Below are 19,696 nucleotides of genomic sequence, written 5' to 3'. Positions count from 1 at the left end.
GCCTGGAGGTAATTGGGAGATCTATTGGCCAGTAAGTTAACACTCAACACAGTTCTCCCTCCGGCCAGCAGGGGGAGCTCTGAACCTGGAACTTGAGGGAGCATTCCTTAAGTCTGGCTGGAAGGAGGAAGTGGTAGTTAGTCTGGAGACAGGAGTGAAAGAGTGCAGACGCAGAGTAGTGCTGCCTTGTAAACTGGGGCCTAGAGCTTGGATAGCTTGGCCCAGTGAAGCAAGGGGAGCAGAGAGGCACAGCAGGGACTCGGACATCGGAGTCTGTAGTTGCCAGGGCATAAAATCCATCCCTGGTAGCTGAATCCGGAGGGCAGGAGAGCTGTAAGCCCCCTGTCCCAGAAGCAATCTGAAGGTACAGCTGCATCCCAAGGGCCCGGTGTAGACTCCAGCAGAGAAGCACCAGAGAGGGCCTGCGCAGTCTACCACATAGAAAAGGGGACGAACAACAAGTCCCAGCAGCAAGAGGGCAATTGCAAACCCAAAGTGCAGTGTCCTAACACAGCAGAGAAAGATTAAGGAGTAGGCCTCATACTCAACTGGCCAAAGATCACCCCAGGCACTTCCAGGCCGGCCGGATCATCTTTACCATCTGTGACGGTCTCCCTGGACTAAGTTTCTGCCGAGTAAAAGAGAAGGTAAAGAGACTACTGTTTGTGCCTGTTTCTTTCATTGCTGGTCGGCCCTGCACCGTGTTAGTCACGCAGCACCATAGACTTCCACAAGCACCAACCGTGCCCCGGGCATTGCTCCACCTGTGGGGAGCAGTACTACCATTGCTGCCATAACATCATCCCGGAGGCCTCACACAGCAGCGGCGGCTTAGTAGCCGCATACCACAGGTGGCGTCACGAACACAAACTTTAATTCAAGCCACATATTCAACTGACACCCACCAGGGCCACGGAGCCGGGCCCAGCCACCACTGACTACCACCGGACTAGTCCGGTCCGGCACCGGGTGTCCCATAGCCCTGGGGTGGGCGAGTCACCAGCATGTGGAGCAAGCCCTACACATACCAGGACTATGTCAGAACTGATCCTCCCAGTGTCAAACAGCAACCATTGATAAAGGCGGACCAGATCCAAGAATGGTGCTTAATTAGCATTGCCTGTGGAAAGGGGTGAGGTAACTGAGTCTGAACAGCTACCAACAGGAGGAACACATCGCAAACCAAAATCAGGCGTGCATGGTATGGTGTTGGTCAGACACCAGATTTGTAGCATAACTACGGTCAAAACAGAGAAAAAAAGGGGAACCAGCACGATCTGAAATTGGCATGCATCATATAAAAAGTGAAAATTCACAAATTTATTCCAACTGTGCTATAATAATAAAAAAATGAGATTTTTAGCAAAGAATTGATCAATTTTTTGAGCCACCCCTGCCAACGTCACGGCAAATCTCAATAGGGGGGTCCTACTCTACATTCTGTATTTCATGTGCCATGCGGCCTCCTAGATAGAGTTAAAAGCAGAACCATAATGGAGCACACATACCTGCAACCTGTATATAGCCGCTTCCATGTTGCAAAAAAGGCACTTGTGGATAGAGACCAGCCCAGGTCCCAGCATGTGGAGCAAGCCCTACACATACCAGGACTATGTCAGAACTGATCCTCCCAGTGTCAAACAGCAACCATTGATAAAGGCGGACCAGATCCAAGAATGGTGCTTAATTAGCATTGCCTGTGGAAAGGGGTGAGGTAACTGAGTCTGAACAGCTACCAACAGGAGGAACACATCGCAAACCAAAATCAGGCGTGCATGGTATGGTGTTGGTCAGACACCAGATTTGTAGCATAACTACGGTCAACAGAGAAAAAAAGGGAACCAGCACGATCTGAAATTGGCATGCATCATATAAAAAGTGAAAATTCACAAATTTATTCCAACTGTACTATAATAATAAAAAAATGAGATTTTTAGCAAATAATTGATCAATTTTTTGAGCCACCCCTGCCAACGTCACGGCAAATCTCAATAGGGGGGTCCTACTCTACATTCTGTATTTCATGTGCCATGCGGCCTCCTAGATAGAGTTAAAAGCAGAACCATAATGGAGCACACATACCTGCAACCTGTATATAGCCGCTTCCATGTTGCAAAAAAGGCACTTGTGGATAGAGACCAGCCCAGGTCCCAGCATGTGGAGCAAGCCCTACACATACCAGGACTATGTCAGAACTGATCCTCCCAGTGTCAAACAGCAACCACTGGGGAGGATCAGTTCTGATATAGTCCTGGTATGGTGCAGAGCTTGCTCCACATGCTGGGACCTGGGCTGGTCTCTATCCACAAGTGCCTTTTTTGCAACATAGAAGCGGTTATATACAGGTTACAGGTATGTGTGCTCTATTATGGTTCTGCTTTTAACTTTATCTAGGAGGCCGCATGGCACATGAAATACAGAATGTAGAGTAGGACCCCCCTATTGAGATTTGCCGTGACGTTGGCAGGGGTGGCTCAAAAAATTGATCAATTATTTGCTAAAAATCTCATTTTTTTATTGTAGTACAGTTGGAATAAATCTGTGAATTTTCACTTTTTATATGATGCATGCCAATTTCAGATCGTGCTGGCTCCCCTCTCTCTCTGTTTGGTCGTAGTTATGCTACAAATTCTGGTGGCCGGTCACCACTATGCCATGCACGCCTGATTTTGGTTTGCTTTGTATTCCTCCTGTTGGTAGCTGTTCAGATTCAGTTACCTCACCCCTTTCCACAGGCAATGCTAATTAAGCACCATCTTGGATCTGGTCCGCCTTTATCAATGGTTGCTGTTTGGCACTGGGAGGATCAGTTCTGATATAGTCCTGGTATGGTGCAGAGCTTGCTCCACATGCTGGGACCTGGGCTGGTCTCTATCCACAAGTGCCTTTTTTGCAACATAGAAGCGGTTATATACAGGTTACAGGTATGTGTGCTCTATTATGGTTCTGCTTTTAACTTTATCTAGGAGGCCGCATGGCACATGAAATACAGAATGTAGAGTAGGACCCCCCTATTGAGATTTGCCGTGACGTTGGCAGGGGTGGCTCAAAAAATTGATCAATTATTTGCTAAAAATCTCATTTTTTTATTGTAGTACAGTTGGAATAAATCTGTGAATTTTCACTTTTTATATGATGCATGCCAATTTCAGATCGTGCTGGCTCCCCTCTCTCTCTGTTTGGTCGTAGTTATGCTACAAATTCTGGTGGCCGGTCACCACCATGCCATGCACGCCTGATTTTGGTTTGCTTTGTATTCCTCCTGTTGGTAGCTGTTCAGATTCAGTTACCTCACCCCTTTCCACAGGCAATGCTAATTAAGCACCATCTTGGATCTGGTCCGCCTTTATCAATGGTTGCTGTTTGGCACTGGGAGGATCAGTTCTGATATAGTCCTGGTATGGTGCAGAGCTTGCTCCACATGCTGGGACCTGGGCTGGTCTCTATCCACAAGTGCCTTTTTTGCAACATAGAAGCGGTTATATACAGGTTACAGGTATGTGTGCTCTATTATGGTTCTGCTTTTAACTTTATCTAGGAGGCCGCATGGCACATGAAATACAGAATGTAGAGTAGGACCCCCCTATTGAGATTTGCCGTGACGTTGGCAGGGGTGGCTCAAAAAATTGATCAATTATTTGCTAAAAATCTCATTTTTTTATTGTAGTACAGTTGGAATAAATCTGTGAATTTTCACTTTTTATATGATGCATGCCAATTTCAGATCGTTCTGGCTCCCCTCTCTCTCTGTTTGGTCGTAGTTATGCTACAAATTCTGGTGGCCGGTCACCACCATGCCATGCACGCCTGATTTTGGTTTGCTTTGTATTCCTCCTGTTGGTAGCTGTTCAGATTCAGTTACCTCACCCCTTTCCACAGGCAATGCTAATTAAGCACCATCTTGGATCTGGTCCGCCTTTATCAATGGTTGCTGTTTGGCACTGGGAGGATCAGTTCTGATATAGTCCTGGTATGGTGCAGAGCTTGCTCCACATGCTGGGACCTGGGCTGGTCTCTATCCACAAGTGCCTTTTTTGCAACATAGAAGCGGTTATATACAGGTTACAGGTATGTGTGCTCTATTATGGTTCTGCTTTTAACTTTATCTAGGAGGCCGCATGGCACATGAAATACAGAATGTAGAGTAGGACCCCCCTATTGAGATTTGCCGTGACGTTGGCAGGGGTGGCTCAAAAAATTGATCAATTATTTGCTAAAAATCTCATTTTTTTATTGTAGTACAGTTGGAATAAATCTGTGAATTTTCACTTTTTATATGATGCATGCCAATTTCAGATCGTGCTGGCTCCCCTCTCTCTCTGTTTGGTCGTAGTTATGCTACAAATTCTGGTGGCCGGTCACCACCATGCCATGCACGCCTGATTTTGGTTTGCTTTGTATTCCTCCTGTTGGTAGCTGTTCAGATTCAGTTACCTCACCCCTTTCCACAGGCAATGCTAATTAAGCACCATCTTGGATCTGGTCCGCCTTTATCAATGGTTGCTGTTTGGCACTGGGAGGATCAGTTCTGATATAGTCCTGGTATGGTGCAGAGCTTGCTCCACATGCTGGGACCTGGGCTGGTCTCTATCCACAAGTGCCTTTTTTGCAACATAGAAGCGGTTATATACAGGTTACAGGTATGTGTGCTCTATTATGGTTCTGCTTTTAACTTTATCTAGGAGGCCGCATGGCACATGAAATACAGAATGTAGAGTAGGACCCCCCTATTGAGATTTGCCGTGACGTTGGCAGGGGTGGCTCAAAAAATTGATCAATTATTTGCTAAAAATCTCATTTTTTTATTGTAGTACAGTTGGAATAAATCTGTGAATTTTCACTTTTTATATGATGCATGCCAATTTCAGATCGTGCTGGCTCCCCTCTCTCTCTGTTTGGTCGTAGTTATGCTACAAATTCTGGTGGCCGGTCACCACCATGCCATGCACGCCTGATTTTGGTTTGCTTTGTATTCCTCCTGTTGGTAGCTGTTCAGATTCAGTTACCTCACCCCTTTCCACAGGCAATGCTAATTAAGCACCATCTTGGATCTGGTCCGCCTTTATCAATGGTTGCTGTTTGGCACTGGGAGGATCAGTTTTGATATAGTCCTGGTATGGTGCAGAGCTTGCTCCACATGCTGGGACCTGGGCTGGTCTCTATCCACAAGTGCCTTTTTTGCAACATAGAAGCGGTTATATACAGGTTACAGGTATGTGTGCTCTATTATGGTTCTGCTTTTAACTTTATCTAGGAGGCCGCATGGCACATGAAATACAGAATGTAGAGTAGGACCCCCCTATTGAGATTTGCCGTGACGTTGGCAGGGGTGGCTCAAAAAATTGATCAATTATTTGCTAAAAATCTCATTTTTTTATTGTAGTACAGTTGGAATAAATCTGTGAATTTTCACTTTTTATATGATGCATGCCAATTTCAGATCGTGCTGGCTCCCCTCTCTATCATGGGTAACCTGCGGAACCATGAATACCGCCTTAAAAGCATCAAGAAAGTCTTGATGTCTCAGAGTAACCACATCAGAGCGCTCCCATAGGGGAGTCGCCCATTCTAAGGCTTTGTCCTGAAGTAAGGAGATGATAAAGCCTACTCTGGACCTCTCCATAGAGAAGCAAGAAGAGTTGACCTCTAGGTGTATCTGACACTGACTAATGAAACCACGACATGATCTGGCATCACCAGAATATCTGTTTGGCAGAGCAAGTCGAGGATCATGTGCAGATGTCACCATGGTCTGAGGTTTATCCTCTATACTCTTGAGCCGTGACTCAAGTACTTGTATGTAATGGTGTAACTGCTGATATTCTGCCAAAACTGCAAGACCCTTGGCTCAGTCCTAATGTTACGGGGGGCTGTCTGATAATAAAACCTAAAGGAGTATCAGACAGTCAGGGTCCACCGTGCAAAGACTCTGCTGCAGACTATGGCAGAGTGCAATACCTCTGTTAAACTCACAGAGGAATATAATTAGTAAATAAGGCAATTCCTCCCTTACTTGGAGGGTGTGTGGAATGGTCTCTGTTAATAATCACAGAGACAAAGGCAGTGAGTGTGAAACGGCACCTACCTAGGTCCGTTCCTCTAGTGGTGCCAGGAGACGGACAGCACCGTAAGCCGCACAAAGCTCCTACCTGCGTTCGCTCCACTAGTGTGCGAGGACACGAACCACTAGATATGGCACCTGCCTAGGTCCGCTCTTCTAGTGGTGCAAAAGAGACGGACAGCAGCATAAGCCGCACAAAGCTCCTACCTCTGTTCACTCCCCTAGTGTGCGAGGATACGAACAACTGCCAGACGCAGTATAAGGAACGTTACCCTAGCGGCAACGTCCACCTACGAGTAGAATCACAAGGCCCAGCCGGACCATGTGCCTCAGGCACCTGCCTATGTCCACTCCCCTAAGAGGTAAGGATACGGACTGCAGCCGAAGATGTAAGGTATAAGAACGCCACCCTGCCGGTAGCGCTCACCTAGCATAGACAGAGAGATGCCTAGAGGAACGTGCACAGAGCGTCTACTCTCATGCATGAACCAAGAGGACTGAGCGCCATGCGGCGTGCGTCAGGGTCTTATATAGACTCTGTGCCTCATCCAAGATGGAGGACACCAGAGCCAATCCGCTGCCAGAACGACAGGAATGACGTCACGCTGGCCTATCACCGAGCAAAGCGTCACAAGCACATGGCCAGCGACCAATCGGCATAGAAGGTGTCAGAGACATGTGACCACGTGTCACAAGCACAAGACCAGCGGCCAATCGGCATAGAAGGTGTCAGAGACATGTGACCTCATGTCAGCGATGATGTCACCCGCACATGTGCAATGGCTCCAAGATAGGACTTAGTCGCCAGCGCTTGCACATGAGCAGTAGCAAGAAATCTGGACATAGACTCCAGTGCCACAGCAACCGTAACAGACATACTATATCATAGGCCGTGTCACTTGCTTTGATGAGGTCTTGCACGCCGAGCCCGCATCTTTCCCCGCACATGATGTCTGAGCTGATCAGCCCACATGTGCCTCGAATAGGCACTGATGGATCTGAGATCCATCCACCCCTGTTAACCAGTTAAATCCCACTGTCGATCTCTAACAGCAGGATCTAACACGCGCCGGCGGGGAGTGAGTCATTCTGCGTACCCATTGGCGCTACTGTCGCGGGCGGAGGAGGGGACGCTGCGCTCTCCCACTGCTCGAGTCCGGCTGCCGCTGCTGCTGCGGCCTCTGCTGCTCGGTGGCTCGAGCGATGGGCCAGATCCAGGGGACTCGAGCGGCGCTCCTCGCCCGTGAGTGAAAAGGGGATTGGTTTTGGGGATTTATTGTCCGTGACGCCACCCACGGTTGTGGTGATTGTGTGGACACCACCGCTGCTCTGTATGGGGATCCCGGGAGCGGTGACAGGGAGCAGCTTTGTTGTTATCTCTCCCCCTCCGTGGGTAGGGGGTTGATGGCACGGCACGGTGGTACTCACTCAGCCTGAGACGTTGACACAGTTCTCGGTAAAACACACGGCTGGAAAGACGGTTCCCTCGGACGGCTGCTGTTGCTTTTCCCCGGTAGTTAACGGTGACTGTCTCTTTCCCTGCACCTAGTACTTCTGTTGGTTGTGATGGGTTCCCACCGGTAACCCGCTCCCTGATTTTGATATGGGTCGGAGGAGCCCCTCTTTGCCCGCAGGCGCTGGCCCTGAGAAACTGGTGCCTTGGCGGTGGCGGTGTCTCACTCATACGGTTGGACTGTTGCCTTCAATCGGGACTTAGCTGTTTGGAGACCCGGAGGTCCCCTTCACTGACGGATTTGGCAAATTCACGGCGACTCCTAGCCTTGCCGGGATCCGAAAGGCCCCTTCCAATGGTGCTGGCTTCTCCTTGTGTACCGGTCCGGTACCGCCGGGCCACCACCCGTCCACGGTCCTTACGGCACCTCCGATCAGCCTCCACTGCAGACGGTCACCGCCGTCTGCTAACCTTGCTGTCTCAGTCCGGGGCACACACCCGGACCAACTTCAGGCTGCTCTGTTACTTTTTCTCTTTCCACTTCAACTCCTCTCACTTGCTCCTCTACCACTCGACTCTAACTTCAACTTCAACTTCCAAACTCATCTGCCTGGTTTTCCCGCCTCCAGGACTGTGAACTCCTCGGTGGGCGGAGCCAACCGCCTGGCCCACCCCCTGGTGTGGACATCAGCCCCTGGAGGCAACAAGGATTTCTGGTCTAGCTTAGGTGTACCTAACCGGGGTGTAGGGTGTCGTGATGTCATTACCTGTGACCCCTGGCTTGCCCAGGGCGTCACACTACCGTGACTTGACAATGTCATGACAGCTCATGACCCCTGTATCTGTCGTGACGATCCTCCTGTGAACATCGGCTACGACCCAGCATTCACAGATCATATCTGCTGTACAGATCGGTGCTGATGCTGATGCCACGTTAAGTACAGCACTAGTGATCAGACAACTACAGCTTCAAGTCCCTTAAGGGAACTAGTAAATACAGTAAAATGTTTTTTAAATAAAGTTTTTAAAAATATGAAAAAATAAAACAATACAAAAGCTCAAATCACCCCCCTTTTTGCCCCATTAAAAATAAACAATAATAAAAAAATACACATATTGCTATTGCTATGTCCAGAAATGTCCGATCTATCAAAATATAAAATAAATTAATCCAGTCAGTAAACAATGTAGCGGGGAAAAAATAAAAACAGCAGAATTACATTTTTTTTGAACACCGCAACTTTACAAGAAAATATAATAAGAGGTGATCAAAACATTATATCTACCCAAAAATGGTATCAGTAAAAATATCAGCTCAGGGTTGGAAAAAATAGACCCTAACACAATCCCAAATACTGAAAAATGAGAATCTCACGGTATTTGTAAAACGGCGCCAAAAGCAGCAATTTTTTTTACTAACTTCTGAATTTTTTTTCACAACTTAACTTTTAAATAAAAACCTATACATGTTTTGTATCTATGAACTCATACTACCTGGAGAATCATAATGCCAGATCAGTTTTACCATATAGTAAACATGGTAAATAAAAAAAAAAAAACAAAAACAAAACAATAATTGTGGAATTGCATTTTTGCAATTTCACTACGTTTAGCATTTTTTCCCCATTTTCCAGTACACTGTATGGTAAAATGAAGTGTGTCATTCATAAGTTCGGCTTGTCCCATAAACAACAGATCTTCATATTGGAATGTTGGCGGAAAAATAAAAAAAGTTATGGCTCTTGGGAAAGGGAAGGAAAAAGCAAAAACGTAAACTCACTTGGGGGTGAAGGGTCTAACAGATGTGTTGGGGACATGATTTGGTGGCACTTACTATTATATCAGTATGATAGGTTCTCATCCTGCTCTATTACTGAAGCTTTCTTCTACAGTAATATAGACAATCCCTTAGGCCCCTTTCACATTGCGTTTTCCCTTCCGTTCACAGGTCCCGTCGGAGCATCCGTCCGAACCGCCCCTCCCCCACTTTGCAAAGCGTGTTCCGGACTCATGCACCCGACAGGGCCATTCACTGCTATGGAGCGCACTGCATTAGCGTGTGCTCTGTTTTGTGCCATTTTTTTGCACATATACGCTTCTGCAGACGGACACCCGAACGTAGTCCACCTACGTTCGGGTGTCCGTCTGCAGAAACGTATATGTGCAAAACATGGCACAAAACAGAGCACACGCTAACGCAGTGCACTCCATAGCAGTGAATGGCCCTGTCGGGCGCATGCGTCCGGAACACGCTTTGCAGAGTGGGGGAGGGGCGGTTCGGACGGATGCTCCGACGGGACCTGTGAGCGGAAGGGAAAACGCAATGTGAAAGGGGCCTTACCATGTAACAAACCCCAGAAGCCACTCGTCCATGCATAGTCCAGATGCCTATTGATTGTAATGGGCACAGCCGATGTGACTGCATAGTAAAAGGCAAAAGTCAGGTTTTGGGTATAAGACAGTATAAGTTTATGGGCGTGGATTGGTTTCTTTAAAGGGAACCTGTCAGGTGCAATATGCACCTAGAACCATGAGCAGTTCTGGGTGCATATTGCTAATCTCTGCCTAACTGTCCCTGTGTCTAGTAGCATAGATAAAGAGATCTTTAGAAAAAGTATTTCTAAAGATCCTTTATGATATGCTAATGAGCGCAGGGACTAGTTGCAAGGGCATTAGTTCTCGGGACTAGTCCACCCTCTTATCATGTTAGCACACCAACAAGGGCATTCTAACATGCTATTTAATGCCCAGTGTCATCAGCAGTTTTACGTGAACCTGTGTCTGTTGTCACCGCTTCAGAAGCCAGGCAGTGTGCATGAACAGAGGTCACCGCACTTCCTGTCATGCACACTAGACCTCTCTGAAGCCGGGACGCGTACACCCGGCTTCATATTGCGCATGACCAGAAGTGCCGGGAACGTCTGATCATGCACACTGAGCCTAAACTCGGTGTCTGAGGTGGTAACAATGGACACAGGTATGCATGTCACCAACGATGACACTGGGCATTGAATAGCATGTTAGCACGCCCCTGTGGACGTGCTTCCATGCTAAGAGGGCAGACTAGTCGGGGACAGAACGCCCTTGCGACTAGTCACTGCGCTCATTAGCATCTCAGAAAGGATCTTTAGAAATACTTTTTCTAAAGATCTCTTTATCTATGCTACTAGGTACAGGGACAGTTAGGTAAGGATTAGCAATATGCACCTAGGACTGCTCGTGGATCTGGGTGCATATTGGACATGACACGTTCACTTTAATATGGGGTAACATGGTAATGCAGAAATTTTAATTTAGTCCCAGTGATGATGTTTTTTCATAAATTGAGCACAAATTAAGATTTTTTTTTTTCTCACCATCCTGAGCCTAAATACCTTTATTACACATTACAGAGTGAGTATCTTGAGTTAATTCATACAAGTATTACTCTTAGTAAAAGTCTCTTAGAATTGACATTTTTTCGGCACCTATAATCCCATGAACCTTCCTAATGCTTCCAGTCTGTCCTTATATTAACTTTCCTGGGATTACCTGAAACTCCTATGAAGCTCTGACCTATAAGTCTAATCCTCTGCGTATTTTCAAAGTCAAGAGCCGCTTTGGATCCTGCTGAGAAGGAGCACCTGAAGATAACGGCACGTGTGCAGGTTTTTAGGATTTGTAGGAATACATATTTCTGTGTGTGTGTATTTTATCCTTTTATCAGTCTCCACCACATATTGAAACATTTACAGTGTGAATGAATGGCAAAGCATCCAGTTCGGAATATGTGGTACATATCAGATAAATACTGATGGAGTTGGGATGTGCCATGTTGGCTATAGGCCATAAATGTTTGGTGCCTAGGTGGTATCCAAGCTTAGTAACAAAACAGCAAGGATAGCCAAGTGGTCTCCTGTTGGGTGAAACCATGATTAGACAAGATAATATGTCAGTCCCTATATACAAGAGTCTGGAAGAGGAAAAGCCACCCAACCGGGCGCGGACATATCATTGGTGCAGCCTCTGCAGCCACACAGGGTCCAAGAGGTACAGGGGCCCATTTCTATCTCCAAAGCAGTGGAAATTTTCCATTTTGATGAGCTCTTAGGCAGTAAAGGTCCCATATATAGTTGTTGCACAGGGGCCCTTTTCTGTGTCCACGAGTGCGCCCGACTATTATTTTCTGTCAATGGCCAACATTACATGATAGCTGTTGTGGAACAAATTGACTTCTCTAAGCAGTGCCAGTGGTCACTGTCTGCCCCTCATCTTTCACACAAAACAAAAATTGCTTTTTTCATCCTTCTGGTCTCCCCACTTTCAATTTTTATCGAACAATGGCTGTGACGTGACAAAGGGGGCTGGCTCAGTTCACTACTTAAGCCAGCCCATCTCTTCACCATTACAGATACAGAGAAGGGGGCTGACTGAGACATTGAACTGAGCCAGACAACAAGCCCCAGTCATAACATCACTGACACAGCTGGTACTGGAGTGGCTTGTACTGGAGCGACTGGAAGTGCATGAGCTGGGACCAGGAGAGGGGATGGGAAATACAGCAGCATGATCTGAGCAGATATGATAATTACGGTATATTAATAAGGTGAGATTTTTATGATTCCTAAACAATCTAAACATTTTTTCTGCTGGACAACCCCCTAATGTGAGAATCAAACATCTATTTGTAACCAAAAAACACTTGATAACCGTCCACATCTCCATCTATGCAACAAGGACTAACTCACAGCCGCAATCTTGTAAATTCTCGATGGCAATCAGTAGCCGCATTCGTTCTTCAGGGTTTGAGATGTTGAGCTCACACAGATGACTGTCCTTCAAGTCCTTTAGATCTTCCAGATTCTCATATCCATTCAATAGAAAGCTCGACATATAATCCTGTGTGACAGAGCCGCAAGGTTAAAAAAGAAAGGAAAAAAGTCAACAAAAAAGAAACACCTTTTTGTGCAGTGTGATTACTGGCATTTATACCCTGGCTCCTCTGTGATTTCTAAATAGTGTGTGGGGTTCTACAGGGGTTGGCTAATTACAGTCCACCGAATTCACTATTATTTACCTTGGAAAGTTGCTTAAAATATAGCAGAAATACATATAGTCTCATCGCTGCTGTAGATTTCTGCTAATGGTGGTCAGAAGTCTGCCCCAATCATTAAGATCCATGCCTCCTCTCAAACTTTTATTTAAAGGGAATGTGTCAGCAGATTTTTGCTATGTAATCTGTGGACAGCATGCTGTAAGGATTAAAAAACAAAAAGCAACTTTGCCTCACTTATCAGGCTGTGTGCTGTTGTTTACTTAAACTAAAGGTTTTATCACCTAATGATTATCATTGCTGGACTACAATGTCTTGCGACTGTCCGACACGCCACCTGCTGTGATTGACACCTCACTGTCAATGTTGTCACGCGGTACTCTAAGATGTACAATAGCAGTACAGCGCAGTCATGTGGGACTGAGAGGATTCCTGAAACTATCTGAGAAGGTAGTTAGCTGGTAAACCACTAGGGGGCGTAAAAGTGGAGGAAACGTATGAGCAGGGAATTCCCTAGCAGAGGTAATAATAGTCAAGCCCACCAGATGGCAGTAGAATCGTCAGAAAGCCGTGTCACAACATGAGGTCTTGTAAGTACACAAGAGAAAAGTAGTCAGAGGGAAGCAAATAGTCAGTAGCCGGGAAATCAGAGCCTAGAAGCGAGGGGGAGTGGGAAGACAAGACAGAATTAAGGTAAACAGATAAGGAACGAACAGGGAGACAGCGGGAGAGACACTGATGGAAACAGACAACAGAGGAGGTTAACAGGTCAGGTGAACACGGAGGTCAGGAGGGGGCAGGGCAGACAACAGGTCACTCAAGAGCAGAACACAGCAGAGCCAGAAGTATCACTGGCGAAGTCCAAGAGAAACAGTGCCCTAATAAAGCAGCCTGACCTCCAGAACGAGGCAGAAAGGATTAACCCCTAACGTGACTTGCATCAGAAGTGAAACTAAAAAAAAGGCTCAGCTCCAGCTGAGCCAGGAGTCAATCATGACAAATGTACAATCTCTATAGAAAGCCTGTTGTGGGCGGGGACAGCTCTCTCAGCTCTGCTACATTACTAAATCTAAATTATTTGATTGTGTTAGAACGGCTGCACCCAGTAATTTAAGTGATACATCGCTGGAATCAGGATCTATTTGACTACATCATACTGCTCTCAGATGAGGTAGCAAAAACTTGCTGACAGATTCCCTTTAAGGCTGGGGTTGGAAGTGTCAATCATGATGAATGGTCCGTAATGTACTGTGTACTGACTGCAGTACCAAAGGACTGATACAGACCATCAGTGAGTCACACAGCATTTTTCCCAAAAAGAACTGATACACATTATAGTCTATGGGGCTGTTAACGTGAAAAATCACAGAGACCCATGTATCAAAATCACCCATGCAAGTCTATGAAAATCACTGAGAGCGCACGGATGGTATCAATGTGCACTCCTTGTGCTATCCATGATTAAAATTTTATTGGATAGGAGAAGCTTTGTCAATTATTTATTTTATTCATTCGGCAAAATCACTGATAAAACACAGATGGTAAAAACTGACAACTGACCAAACACTGATCACATTGGATCCAAAACCCGGAAGAACAATTGTCCATGTTTTTACGAGAAAAATCACTGACATCTACAGTACAGACCAAAAGTTTGGACACACCTTCTCATTCAAAGAGTTTTCTTTATTTTCATGACTCTGAAAATTGTAGATTCACATTGAAGGCATCAAAACTATGAATTAACACATGTGGAATAAAATACTTAACAAAAAATTGTGAAACAACTGAAAATATGTCTTATATTCTAGGTTCTTCAAAGTAGCCACCTTTTGCTTTGATTACTGCTTTGCACACTGTTGGCATTCCCTTGATGAGCTTCAAGAGGTAGTCACTGGAAATTGGGTGTGCCCTGTCAGGCTTAATAAGTGGGATTTCTTGCCTTTTAAATGGGGTTGGGACCATCAGTTGTGTTGTGCAGACGTCTGGTGGATACACAGCTGATAGTCCTACTGAATAGACTGTTAGAATTTGTATTATGGCAAGAAAAAAAGCAGCTAGGTAAAGAAAAACGAGTGGCCATCATTACTTTAAGAAATGAAGGTCAGTCTGAAAAATTGTGAAAACTTTGAAAGTGTCCCCAAGTGTAGTGGCAAAAACCATCAAACGCTACAAAGCAACTGGCTCACATGAGGACCGCCCCAGGAAAGGAAGACCAAGAGTCACCTCTGCTGCGGAGGATAAGTTTATCCGAGTCACCAGCCTCAGAAATCGCAGGTTAATAGCAGCTCAGATTAGAGACAAGGTCAATACCACACAGAGTTCTAGCAGCAGACACATCTCTAGAACAACTGTTAAGAGGAGACTTTGTGCAGCAGGCCTTCATGGTCAAATTGCTGCTAGGAAACCACTGCTAAGGACAGGCAACAAGCAGAAGAGACTTGTTTAGGCTAAAGAACACAAGGAATGGATATTAGACCAGTGGAAATCTGTGCTTTGGTCTGATGAGTCCAAATTTGAGATCTTTGGATCCAACCACCGTGTCTTTGTGTGACACGGAAAAGGTGAATGCATGGACTGTACATGCCTGGTTCCCACCGTGAAGCATGGAGGAGGTGTGATGGTGTGGGGGTGCTTTGCTGGTGACACTGTCAGGATTTATTCAAAATTGAAGGCATACTGAACCAGCATGGCTACCACAGATCTTGCAGTGGCATGCTATTCCATCCGGTTTGCATTTAGTTGGACCATCATTTATTTTTCAACAGGACAATGACCCGAAACATACCTCCAGGCTGTGTAAGGGCTATTTGACTAAGAAGGAGAGTGATGGGGTGCTACGCCAGATGACTTGGCCTCCACTGTCACCAGACCTGAACCCAATCGAGATGGTTTGGGGTGAGCAGGACCGCAGAGTAAAGGCAAAAGGGCCAACAAGTGATAAGCATCTTTGGGAACTCCTTCAAGACTGTTGGAAAACCATTTCCGGTGACTACCTCTTGAAGCTCATCAAGAGAATGCAGAGTGTGCAGAGCAGTAATCAAAGCAATAGATGGCTACTTTGAAGAACCTAGAATATAAGACATATTTTCAGTTGTTTCACACTTTTTTGTTAAGTATTTCATTCCACATGTGTTAATTCATAGTTTTGATTCCTTCAATGTGAATCTACAATTTTCAGAGTCATGAAAATAAAGAAAACTCTTGAATGAGAAGGTGTGTCCAAACTTTGGTCTGTACTGTAAATCAGACCTAAAGTCAAGATCACAATCTGTTTTCTTGTCCCCTCATTATAAGGCCATGATGCATGGAGCACACTTGGATCGGAATACCCAGCTCCACCACCGGGTCTATTGACCTGATCTAATTACCATGTATATGAGGCAGTAACCTTAGGCCAATTTGAACACTGTCTGTGTTTCATGGACAATGGAAACCAGCCTAAGGGCTCATGCGCACGTAACTACTGAATATCCTGCAGCGATTTGACAGCACATGTGCGCGTCAAATCGCTGCAGAAACACTGCATAATGGATGCAGTTTCTCTGTACAAAAAAAATCTGATTTCATGCGCTATGGCTGCTGCCACCACCATAGACAGAGGGGAGCTGCATCCATAGTGCACAAATTAATTCACATGCTCATTTTATGAACGCACGGATTTGGGTAAAAATGTTAGCACCCAAATCGCTGCGTTCATAAAACCATCGTGCACTACGCACATATCATGCACAATCTATCTTCATAGATTGTGCAGGGGACACAGGATGCATGCATTTACACTGCAGTGCTATACGCAGTGTAAATGCATGCAATTACGCAACGTGCGCACGAGCCCTAAGTATTGTTCTGCACTTATTATAGCACTTGTAAACTAAGCATTAGACTATGTGCACACTGAGTTTAACACATTTTTGGAGCGGACACTGAGCAGAAATTATCCAAATCTCAAAACGCCTCAAAAACTTTCTGCTCAGTTTATGCTCCAAAAACTCAGCAAAAAAACCCTGTGTTAACAAAGCCTTAAAGGGATTTTCCAATTTTATGCAAAAAACCCCAATGATGTCTTAAGTGAAAAACTCTCCAGCTTCCTAATATACTTTGGCCTTGATGTTTTTTTAATTAAAAATGGTAGAAGAAAAAAATAAACATAAAGGGAGCGACTCAAAGCTTTACATCGGAATACTGGTATGAAATGCTTTGACAAGTTGCCAAGTTTTTGAGCAGAATGGACTTGCCAGTTTTATGCAGCTGCTATCAATCAAATTCACCAAACTTGTGGGTGTTTTTTATGGGGGAAATGCTACTCCAGTCCTTTATTATTGTAAGATTTATGGTGAGGTGCACGAGGGCGCTCACTACCAAGAGTGGCATTGTACTCCAGCAGGCCCTTCATTAAGACTGGCGTGCGCAATACCAATCTTAATGAATCAGCCCCAATGCAGAAAGTTGTAGAAATTTGTTGTTACTTATATATTACCACCATGGAAAACCTCTTTAAATTCTCCAGTACTTAGATATGCCATCAAAAGAACTTTTGGATAGCTCTAATATAAGAATGTATAACCAGCTGAGCTCCTATGTTGCGCTGCGGTTCCTACCTGTAAATTGAATCTTTCCAGAAGCTCTTGCAATGTTTTTGGCCTTGGTCGCTTACTTCTCTTTCGTACTATTCTCTTGGGTGCTTCCTCCTCAGAAATGATATCTACATATATAAATTTAAAATTCCCAATTTTGTTATTCAGCATGCCAGTCCAAATGCCCATGGGAGTTTTATAGATGATATCTATGATGTCGCCTTTCTAGAAAACAATAATAAAGAGTGTTATGCTGGGATTACACACATGCAGCTTTATAACCGATCAGACTAATCTTAGGGTATGTGCACATGATGACTTTTTCATGCAAAATTTGCTTTGAACCCTTATAAAAGAGAATAAAAAAACTAAAACAATGAGTACATGCATAGCAATGTCAAAACGGCTTGTTGTGCACGTTCCATCTTATGAAACTTGTAACCAATTTAGCCTTTGAAAGACATGAAGCACCTACAAGAAGTGACCGATCCTTTCTTCCTGCAGCCTCTGCTTGGAAGCCGCCATTATGTTATATATGAAATAAAAAAAAAAACCGCTATAAAGGACATCCAGAAAGATGACAGGAAAGACACTTCAGGGAAAATACAGCCAGCATTTTTCTGAAGCATTTTCTACTTGAAAACCATGCGGATACCCCGGCGTCTATACCGTGTGTACATACTCTTTGATGAGGAAATTGGTTGTGTTAAGGTCCTGATTATACGGGCAGGTAATAAGTGAACTAACATTAATAGGAATGCTTATTCCCAATCCTCGGCCGGTTTAAACATGTTGCCAATCATCTGACGAACAACCAAAACCCTCCTTTATCTGCTGATGGGTTTGTTCATGCCAAAAAAAATCACCATTGCCTGCAGCAATTTCACAACATAACCAGGAATGTGCTGCTGACAACATGCACGTTACATTGGGATTAATGATCATTATGTCCACATTCAATTTATGTCTTTGGCCCATACAAATGGATCATTAAAGGGGTGGTCCACTACACAGCATAGTGGTCACATCGATGTAAATCTCATAAAGAAGGCTTTTGTCAAATGCCTTGTGTAGTCAATTCTGCCTGTGAGCGGTGCTATTGCGGTCCGCTCATCCCAGTCATGTGACCCCCGGGCTCTGTGACCTCTGAGATTTGGTGATGTCACGTCAACTTCCAGGTGATCCGACATCACCAAGCCCGGCCCCAGTCTTCCTGAGTGACTAGATTGTGGGCGGAGTTTCACCGCTCATCACAGCCCAGCACTTGAGAGCTCTCTTTTTCGCTTAATAGGTGCAGGATGGTGGTGAAGCCAAAACTATACCCTTCTACCAGACTCTTGATGCTGGTCTGTACGGCTTCTAACATTCCCCATTGGTCTCCTGGCTTCCTGGCAAGATACTTCATGTGATTACTGCAGGCAATCAGACTTTCCTCCTGGTCAGACAGAATGTAAAGGCCTGCAGCCGATTACTGCTCACGGACTGACTGCAGCAATCATGTAACAACTCCCTACTGTCCATTAGAAGAGGAAGCCAGGAGACCAGACGGTGATGCCAGTGGCAGAAGGGAGCAGCGGCTCTGGTATGATAGGGTTTTTTTTTTCTTTTTCTACCACCTTGGGCCCATTAGGAGTTATCAGACTTTTGGTATCCACTCCCCTTCCCACTAACCACAGCCCACGGTTCTCATCGTTTTTCAAAAGCGGCGAAAGGAATAACACAAATATGGTGTGTGCCATAATTTGCAACTTTTTATTACCACAAAATTGGCACAACTCAAATGATAAATTTTGCTATAACATTTTGCAATAAAATCCTGCCTGATGCATTTAGAAGTTTGTTGCATTTTTGTCTAGTACTTTACCTTGATTTTCAGTGACTCTCCGTCATACGGACTGGGGGTAAAGTCAGTGTGGACTTTTGCTCGACCACAGAATGGACCAGTGAAAGGAATGTCATCATCGAGTCTAAAGCTGTCCCTGTTACTGGTTCCATCGGAACAGCTGGTGATACCACCTAGAGGAAGGTTTGCAGTTATTGCTATGATTTTGATACTTTTTTTATTCTTTATTTGGCATATTGATATTGTAATGATTTATCAACATGACACTTCCTCAGCTATTCCAATTTATGAGCATTCCACTGCTTGCTGCCTGTATTGGTGCATGCAAAAAAGTGGGTAGAGATGAGGAAATGATCAAATGGATAAATCACGCAATATTTACCCTCGTTTATTGTATAAAGATCGCTTTTGGTTATCATAGTGCAAATGAGTAAAATCAAAGACTTTTAATGTTATAAAGTTACTTAAAGGAACCCATAAAAGAATGCTATTAAGTTGCAGATATGGGGTTAATCTCCAGGTTAATAACCTTCTGACACTTTATAGTAGCTGCACTTAGAGCCTTCCGGCAGCCTGCAGCTTTCAGTCACAGAGGCATTGCTTCAGTAACTGCTCTGTGCATAGTGAGCAGCATCTGTAACCATGTCTTTTGCACTGACTGACAGCCAGCTCAGCATTGTATCAGTACAGAGCAGGCTGTCAGTCAATGCAAAGACGCAGTTACAGATGC

The 19,696-nt window shown here is 45.0% G+C and overlaps 1 protein-coding gene across 2 annotated transcripts in view; it reads right to left on the bottom strand.

Moving 5' to 3' along the window:
* The window catches only part of SAMSN1 (SAM domain, SH3 domain and nuclear localization signals 1), a 215,160-nt gene that overhangs the window by 26,385 nt on the left and 169,079 nt on the right, over positions 1 to 19,696 (bottom strand). For both annotated transcript variants that reach the window (XM_075335073.1, XM_075335074.1), the window contains 3 exons: positions 18,988 to 19,139; positions 17,148 to 17,348; positions 12,242 to 12,392 (listed from right to left, as the gene is read on the bottom strand). In XM_075335073.1, the coding sequence (XP_075191188.1) occupies positions 12,242 to 12,392; positions 17,148 to 17,348; positions 18,988 to 19,139 (504 nt within the window). The remainder of the gene's footprint in view (positions 1 to 12,241; positions 12,393 to 17,147; positions 17,349 to 18,987; positions 19,140 to 19,696) is intronic.

This window comes from Anomaloglossus baeobatrachus, chromosome 2 (assembly GCF_048569485.1).
Source record: "Anomaloglossus baeobatrachus isolate aAnoBae1 chromosome 2, aAnoBae1.hap1, whole genome shotgun sequence".
NCBI lineage: Eukaryota > Metazoa > Chordata > Amphibia > Anura > Aromobatidae > Anomaloglossus > Anomaloglossus baeobatrachus.
This window is presented reverse-complemented; position numbering and strand designations above follow the sequence as displayed.